Source organism: Leucoraja erinacea, chromosome 33 (assembly GCF_028641065.1).
Source record: "Leucoraja erinacea ecotype New England chromosome 33, Leri_hhj_1, whole genome shotgun sequence".
Taxonomy (NCBI): domain Eukaryota; kingdom Metazoa; phylum Chordata; class Chondrichthyes; order Rajiformes; family Rajidae; genus Leucoraja; species Leucoraja erinaceus.
In genome coordinates, this window is record NC_073409.1 from 7802773 (window position 1) to 7812181 (window position 9409).

Genomic DNA, 9409 nt, shown 5'->3' on the forward strand with positions numbered 1-9409 from the left:
AGTAATCTACCTCTGTACTCTCAATCTACATCAGAGTCCCTCAACAACTAACTGACAGTCTATCTTTTAACCTGAGTCAACATGTCAACCCTCGTCAGCTTGTTTCTCTCAGGAAGCCCGTGTCTATTGACACCTCACTTGGCACTCGGGGTGCCTGCCCAGGAACAATAGTGCCAATGGAATCAGCAAAAATAGGTCTATTGCAAGAGATGCATGGCAGCAGCTGTGCAGGGAGCCTGTGTGAACCTCTACACACACTCGCAGGAACCCTCAGCTCAGTGTTTGCAGAGTGTCTGTGAGGATTCATATTCGATGGATTGGGGACATCATAGTCATACGGTCATAGAAAACAGGTCCATCTTCCCAACTTGCCTACACTGATCAGTCAACACTATTCTCATCTACACTAGTCCCATCTATCCAAGCTTAGCCCATAACCTTCGAAATGGATGATCAGCCATGATCATATTGAATGGCGGTGCAGGCTCGAAGGGCCGAATGGCCTACTCCTGCACCTATTTTCTATGTTTTCTATGTTTCTATGTATCCTAATATTCAAAATGTATTCAAGTTAGAGATATCAATAGTCTGAAGAAGGTTCTCATCACTCATTCCTTCTCTCCAGAGATGCTGCCTGTCCTGCTGAGTTACTCCAGCATTTTGTGTCTATCTTCAATATTCACACTGCTTGGTCTGCCCAGCTGTTCCAGGGGTTGATGGACCGCCCAGGTCCAACGGCCTCCCGCATCGCCGCCGGTTGTTCCACGGAAGCTGCTGACTCCATCTCTGTTTCCCTGCCTGCAACACTGTCCAGCTTCTGCAGCCAACCAAGGAGAGGGAGATGCTTCGGCAGCAGGGAGGGCAGGAGATAGTACGTGGTTCCCACAGAGCAGTGTGCATCCCACACAGATGTCTTATTTACAACACAAGCTGAGACATACCTGAGTGCTCGACTGGACACAAGGAATGAATTGGCTTCGTCCAGAGATAACCAGAATGCTAGTATAATATCCTGAGATTGGGATTCACCAATATCCTCATTTCACTTTGTTGCAAGAGGGGTGCTAGTTAGAATCAAATTCTTTGCAGTGCAAGTCTGGGGCCTGGTGTACTACTCAGCTTGCTATATCTGTCCAGTCTGCCATCACTGGGGTGGCACACTGGCGCAGCTGGTAGAGCCGTGGCCTCACAGCACTAGAGACCCAGGTTTGATCCTGAAATCAGATGCTGAAATCAGTTCGAACATCAGATGCTGTCTGCGTGGAGTTTGCATGTTCTTCCTGGGACTACGTGGGTTTCCTCTAGTTGTCTCCCATATCCCAGAGACGTGCGGTTTGCAGGTTAATTGATCTCTGCAAATTGCCCCTGGTGTGTAGGGAGTGGGTGAGAGAACTAGCGTGAACGGGTGATCGATGGTCGGTGTTGTTTTAGTGGGGTGGAGGGGCCTGTTTCCATGCTAGATCTCTAAACTAAACTGAGCTTTATCTTACAGATCATTGCATGTAATATTGATGTTGAAAACATGAGCATAAACTGAGAGTGTTTAAGTGAAGCAGTTGAAGATGTGTTAATTTAGTATCAGCCCCAAATTAAATACTGCTAAACATAGCTTTTAAAAGCTTTTTATTTCCCTCCGAAGAGCTTGCTGGTCCGATGCCCAGTCGGCAACCTGTGTGCATTATTTTATTCACAGCTGCAGGAACACGTGAATGTACTCATTGGCTTTAATAGCAAGTGCCCCAGTTCCACACGCTTGCCCCATTGCCTTGGATGTTTCCATAATGAGTCTTGGGAGAGATTCATGTGCAGAGATTAATCCCAGGAAATTAATTCAACAATCCCATACTCACTGTAAGGAGACGGTGCTGGAAAAAGGACAGGCTGGAGATTGGTACCAGACCGTTGCAGTCCCAGCTCTAGTCTGTACTCTCTTCTTCTGGGAGGCTGCTGCCTTTAATATAAAGAATTAAGATTATCCTTTTGTCTTTCCTTTTTTATTGCTAGAATAATACCAACATCGTGACAACACTGAAAAAAACTGGTGCTGAAGTAACTCAGCGGATCAGGCAGCATCTCTGGAGAATATGGGGATATGTTGGGTCAGGGTGCTACTTCAGAAGACAGTCTGAAGAAGTGTCCCGACCCAAAACGCCATCCATCCATGTTCTCCACAGGTGCTACATGACCCACTGAGACATAACTTTATGTCTTTCTTTGTAAACCAGCATCTGCAGATCCTGGTGTCGTTATAATGTCAACGCTGACGATACAATTGAAGTTCATCCAAAGCAAATCAGTTACAGAATCCGTAGAAGGGTCTCAACCCGAAACGTCACCTATTCCTTTTCTTCAGAGATGCTGCCTGACCCGCGGAGTTACTCCAGCATTTTGTGTCTTGTTACAGAATCCACCATTTTAAAAATGACTGCTGTTAAGTCACCTCCCTTCCGATATCAGACTCATTGGGTAGATTTGGAAACTTCACCATCCAAGCTGATAGCCTTGAGGGAAGGTGCTCGGATATAATGTTGACCTGTGTTGGTTGCAACTTCAGATTCAGATTCAGATTCAATTTTAATTGTCATTGTCAGTGTACAGTACAGAGACAACGAAATGCATTTAGCATCTCCCTTGAAGAGCGACATAGCAAATGATTTGAATAAAAAATAAATAATAAGTGTCCGGGGGGGGGGGGGGGGGGGGGGGGGGGCGGGGGGGGGGGGGATTGGCAGTCACCGAGGTACGTTGTTTAGTAGAGTGACAGCCGCCGGGAGTTCTATCAGCACTCCCTCTATACAAGGCTCAGGAATAGACACAGGGATTTGAAAAGTCCTTCAGCAGATTGACTCTTTACGTTGACCTATTAAGTTATCATCCTTTTAAAAATCGTCTTCTCTAGAAGAAATATACATTGTAGGATAATTATAGATTAAAGCTAAATAAAGAAATTTGGTGGATTTTCCAGTTTGTTTGTTAGTGACTGGATGTGTTTTCTGGGCGTGCGTAACAATGTCAGTCTCTGTTCCAGTGTTCGTCCACATGCGGCAAGGGCCTGCATTCTCGAGTTGTCCAATGTATGCACAGAAACACCGGGCGCCACGGCAACGAATGCCCTTCTTTGACCAAACCACCGGCCTACAAGCAATGCTACCAGAAGCCTTGCAGTGGAAGTGCCAACGCCAACAATGTCACCTCGTCCAGGCTTGGTGAGCATGCACATCTGTCTCTCTAGACTTTAGACATACAGGGCTGAAACAGGCCCTTCACATTGTTTGATAAAACTACTACTAAAACTAGAAAGCGGGGCGATCGCTGGATGGTGCAGACTCATTGTCTCCAAACTCCAAACTATAAACTAAACTCTGAAGAGTTTCCTGGTCCGACGAACAGTTATCAAAATGGGGGGGACAAGGGGGTGGGTCGAAGGTCATGTGTGAGAGCATAGTTTACGGGAAGTTATGGGAGACTGAGATTTTTGGGAATGCTCCAGGAGCCAATATAGACTCGATGGGATGAATAAACAGAAATAAAACAAGGAGTGGAAATCTGAAACGCCCAACACTACAAGACCAATGATGCTGGGGTCAGTACAGCCTTTCAAAACTGAGAGTATATTTTTGTGAATTAAAGTTTTGGATTAATGGGGCAGAGGTGGAGTTGGGCTTCATAAGGTCTTAAGGGGTTGGACAGGCTAGATGCAGGAAGATTCCCGATGTTAGGGAAGTCCAGGACAAGGGTTCACAGCTTAAGGATACTCTGCCATTCAATCATGGCTGACCTATCTATCTATCTCTCCCTCCTAACCCCATACTCCTGCATTCTCCCCTTGATCCCTGACACCCATACTAATTGCACGTTCATGTTGAGCTTGATTTAAGAGGGAGTGACGTTAGGCAGTGGTGGCCAACGGGATCAGGGCGTACGTTGGAAGGCAGGTACGGGATTTTGAAGGGGGGCAATCAGAGCGATGACTGAGAAGGGCCTGGGTCAGGCTTTTCGATATTTATTTTTGGGATTTTCCCTGCAGGTAATTTATATGTTTCTTTAAGCTTGTTTAAGCAGACTATTGGCGTTTGGCCCAATGTCTACTCTGAAACGGAGTCACTTTTGATCTGATAAGAATCTCCCTCCTAACCCCATACTCCTGCATTCTCCCCTTGATCCCTGACACCCGTACTAATTGCACGTTCATGTTGAGCATGATTTGGTGACATTAGAGGCTGTAACATGTTAAGGGCCTCCTGTAACTCTCTGACTTGACCCGGCAGCTGCCCTAACATACAAGTGCCTGGGAGATGACTGGGCAGTGTACTGCAGACTCATCCGTGAGAAGAACCTGTGCCAAGACCTGCGCTGGTACCGACGCTGCTGCCAGACCTGCAAGGACTTCTACGCAAACAAGCCGCGGCGCAGCACTGAGTCGCAGGTATTATTGAAGCAATGAGATAACTGAAGAAGAGTTTTTTTTCTTCTCCGTTTCATCCCGTACAGAATCGGGGGATGCGCGGATTTTTTATTTTAACTGGAAGAGAGCGGTGCTTGGGAAGCTGCAGGCTCCCCACCATCCTTGCCCACACTCTGCAAACGCACCCCGCCATTTTTGGGATGTACCGCGTGAGCTGCTGTTACAGTGTCAGAAGCTGAGCCAGTGACCTACCCAAGGCCCCACGTCGATGGGTTCTGTACTTGCCTATCACTGCAACATCAACCGCTTGGCTCCAATCAGTGAGGGAAGTAAACAGTAACTCCTTTCTCACCAACAAGAAATGACGTTTACTGTCTCTCACTGGATTTTTGTAGAGTTAATACTGTGCACTGGAACCATTTCCAGCGGAAAGCAAAGGACAATGAAGGAGCAGGAAAATCTATCCCTTCCACGCACCTTCAGGTGGAGATGTGTCTAGAATCTCAACTCACTGTTTGTTATCCCTCTCATAGTTCTGGAAAATATGAAAAGCCTTGACATCCAGACTATCGATCAAACCACTCGCTTCATGAGAATTTGCAACTTAATATCTTCATTTATAGCAAAGAGTAGCAATGCAAAGCCAAACTTGAACGATTCTCTTTAACCTTTTCATTACTTTTTACCTTTAGGCCAGTCAACCTTCCTGATGGACATGGCTAATGATACTTTATTATCTCATGTGAATGAATGAATGAATACTTTAATGTCTCATGTGAAAAGGCACAGTGATACTCTTCGTTTTTGCATACCCAAGGTATGCAAAGAGTTGCCACATAAAGGGCGCTGACATAAAGTTACAAAGTATTCCGCGCCAGCTCCTCCCTTGTTCTCCCACACAGTGGTCCCCTCCAGGCCAGGTCCTCCTTTGTTCTTCCCCCTCCCCCCTCCTCACGGCTCCCCCTCCCCCATGCCGTACCGAGGTGCAGTGAAATTCATATTTGTACACAGTTCATTACGTATCTCCGAATAGTATACAAAAAGGAAATTCACTGCACCCCCGGTACATGTAACAATAAAATACCATCAGTCATAAGTAGTGTGAAGCCTGTGTGTAACTTAATGGATCCATGAGAAGAAGAGGCAGCAGTCTCTGTGAGTCGGATTTACACTCTGGTGGTGATTAGAAGCAACTGTCTGGGAAGCTCCAACTTCAGGTAGTAATACGGGACAACACTGCTCAGCAATCTGCCATTAGATGCACCACAGCTGGTGTACGAGACTGTAGATGTACCCGTCTGGTGCCCAATGCTCCTGCTTGTGTTGAGGCCATTGCTGTGAGGTGCAAGCTGGTGTACCCTGCTACCACTCGCAGATGACACAGTTGAAGTGCTGAGCACAGCAGGGCTTCAGGGGAAGGGGAACAAATCAGCGCCCAAATGTACCGATCTGTCTGGTCAGGTCTACCCTCCCGTTTAGTTTTTTAGTTTAGAGATACAGCGTGAAAACAGGCCCTTTGGCCCACTGAGTCAACGCCAAATAGTGATCCCCACATAATTACCCTATCCTACACACACTAGGGACAATTATACAGAAGCCACTTAACCTACAAACCTGTACGTCTTTGGAGTGTGGGAGGAAAGCGGACAGCTGGAGATATCCCACACAGGTCACAAGAAGAACATACAAACTCCATACAGACAGCGCCCACAGTCAGGATTGAACCCGGGTTTCTGTAAGTAGCAACTTTACCGCTGAGCCACCTTGCCGCCCCTTCTGTGTGAGTGTGACCCTTCTTATATGAAGCTTTCACCATCTGCATGTACATGTGTGGTCTATCACAGTAACTAACTGCCACTTACACTTAAAACAGCCGGCTTTTGGAAGTCCCTTTCCCCTGAAACCACACTGCTTAGTGGACTGTCTTCCTTGACCTCAGTGAGACCTGTAACCTCCTGCAGCCTCAGAAACATGTCAGACTACTTTAGTGGTCATGATTATTCTCAGGGTCATGAGTGCAGGACATTACAGCTGCTGCCATTCCCTGCAGTATACGCACAAAGACTCAGTACCAAACAGCGGTAGACAGCCCACAAACACACGCACACTCAGATGACCCTACCCTGAATCATATCATACACTTCACAGACACAAGCACTGACCCACACACCATACACATACTAAACTAACTCACACACAGCATTGCACTGACACATGCAACATATATGTGTAGGAAGGAACTCATAGTTCTGCCTAACTGCAGATGCTGGTTTAAACCAAAGATAGACACAAAAAGCTGGAGTAACTCAGCAGGACACACAGCTTCCCCGGATAAAAAGAATGTGTGGATGTTTTGGTCTGAAGAAGGGTCTCAACCCGAAACATCACCTATTTGTTCTCTCCAGAAATGCTGTCTGACCCGCTGAGTTACTCCAGCTTTTTGTGTCTATCTTCATGCAACATATACACCTGCAATTTTCATGTACACAATGAATACATCAATACTAATACACACTCCAAACGCACAAAACACTAATTTACACACAACACATACAATGACACATACAACATATACATGTATGCTGATCGACACGTACCCTCACATGTACCACAGACCTCCAACTATTAAGTATTTCCATACACAATTCGAACATAGCTGAAGAAGGGTTCCAACCCAAAATGTCATCTATTGCTTTTCCACAGAGATGCTGCCTGACTAGTTGAGTTACTCTAGCACTTTGTGTCTATTGTCAGCTGAAATCTTGATTTTTACAGTGTGTGTTTAAAAATTAATATGAGATAAAGGTAAGAGTGTAAATTTTACATTTCCATCCTCTGGCACTGAGTGGAGCATGTTGGGAGCTTGTATCAGGAAGATTTACCACTGTCAGCTAATCACAGAAACTAGGTAAAGAGACAGACCTCCAACAAGTGAGCCTCATTGTCACCTTCCCCTCAGCTAACCATGAACCGGTCTACATTTCCTTGATCATCGTCTGCTTTGATCTGTTGTTTTCACACCTTACACCTTACCCTTCCATATCTCTAGTCTCTATCTCCCTTGACTCTGTCTGAAGAAGGGTCTCGACCCAAAACGTCACCCGTTCCTCCTCTCCAGAGATGCTGCCCGTCCAGATGAGTTACTCCAGCATTTTGTGCCTATCTTCCATTGCTTCTCAGCCTGTTAAGGATTCACACCTTACACAACCCACGTAGATGCGCTCTGCATCTGCGACTCAGCAGAACCATTGAGCCCTCCTCAAACCCGTCAGCTATCAGTGGTGAAAAGGTTATTCCCTTCCTGTGTGTGGCAGAGCTTGTTTGCTGCAATTTTACTTGCTGTTTATTTTAGTGGTGCTATTTTTTGCAAACGATGACTCGTTTTAATTCTGTCTTACACAGTAGGCAATGTATAATTGTACTGTTAAATATTAAATGTACTAGTGACTGTCACTATATTCCACATGGTGCTATCTTATTAGAACAATAATCTCTGTCGGAAGGTGCTTGCTTGCATTAGCATAATGTGATACTGAGATATATTCATTATGACTAGCTTTTTATTGCAGACTGAAATGTCATGTTGGCAGTTTTGCCAACACAGGTGCTGTATCGATGACCTCCAGTATATTTATGGTTTTTCATGAGGCAGAGAATATGGAAAATGCTTGAGAACTTGTAACAAGACTAATGATTCCGGGCATCCTTCCTCCCGTTAATGGAAGAATATTTTGCGAAACATTTCATATTAAATTTATTTTCATCAAATAAACTGCCTGTGGTGTTTTAATTGACTGACTTGGATGTCACTTTTGCTATTATTATCCTCTTCTCGCTCGGGTCGGGCAGGAGGTACAGAGCCTGGCGTCCCATACACCTGGCTTAAGAACAGTGACTTTCCCACCACCATCACATTCTTGGTCTTGGGGGTAGGTTAGGTAAGGGGGAGGTGTAGCAAGACCTGGGTGTCCTTGTACACCAGTCACTGAAAATTGGCGTGCAGGTACAGCAGGCAGTGAAGAAAACTAATGGAATGTTGGCCTTCATAACAAGAGGATTTCAGTATATAGGTTCTATAGGTATATAGTAAATAGGTTCTTCTGCAGTTGTATAGGGCTCTGGTAAGACCACATCTGGAGTATTGTGTACAGTTTTGGTCTCCTAATTTGAGGAAGGACATCCTTGTGATTGAGGCAGTGCAGTGTAGGTGCACGAGATTGATACCTGGGATGGCGGGACTGTCATATGAGGAAAGATTGAAAAGACTAGGCTTGTATTCGCTGGGGTTTAGAAGGATGAAGGGATATCTTATAGAAACATATAAAATTATAAAAGGAATGGACAAGCTAGATGCAGGAAAAATGTTCCCAATGTTGGGCGAGTCCAGAACCAGGAGCCACAGTCTTAGAATAAAGGAGAGGCCATTTAAGACTGAGGTGAGAAAAAAAAAATTCACCCAGAGAGTTGTGAATCTGTGGAATTCCCTGTCACAGAGGGCTGTGGAGGCCAAATCACTGGATGGATTTAAGAGGGAGTTAGATAGAGCTCTAGGGGCTAGTGGAATCAAGGGATATGGGGAGAAGGGTTATTGATTGGGTACGATCAGCCATGATCACAATAAATGGCGGTGCTGGCTCGAAGGGCTGAATGGCCTCCTCCTGCACCTATTTTCTATGTTTCTTGAACCACCTCACACAACCCTAATCCTACGTCGGGAATGGAACACTGTGGACCACGATGATTATCCCGTTTTCTAATTGCGTTTTGCACTAAATTGTTTTTGCACAGTTATCCTTTCACTGTCTGGTAGAATTTGTGTATAACTCATGTTTTTGTGTGAAGATAGACACAAAATGCTGCATGCAACTCGATGTGTCAGGCAGCATCTCTGGAGAGAAAGAACAGGTGACGTTTCAGGTCGGAACCCGTCTTCAGACTGGGGGGGGGAAATAAATTGGAGGCAAGAAAGGGCCAGTCAGGCCCTTGTGTATTTTTGTGTGTTTA

The 9409-nt window shown here is 45.5% G+C and overlaps 1 protein-coding gene across 1 annotated transcript in view; it reads left to right on the plus strand.

The window, feature by feature from the left end:
- Positions 1–8171, plus strand: part of adamts17 (ADAM metallopeptidase with thrombospondin type 1 motif, 17) — a 179157-nt gene extending 170986 nt beyond the window's left edge. Inside the window, exons 22-23 of the mRNA XM_055661163.1 lie at positions 3029–3206; positions 4269–8171. Of these exons, the coding sequence (XP_055517138.1) occupies positions 3029–3206; positions 4269–4444 (354 nt within the window). The 3' untranslated portion in view covers positions 4445–8171. The remainder of the gene's footprint in view (positions 1–3028; positions 3207–4268) is intronic.
- Positions 8172–9409: the final 1238 nt, after the last annotated feature.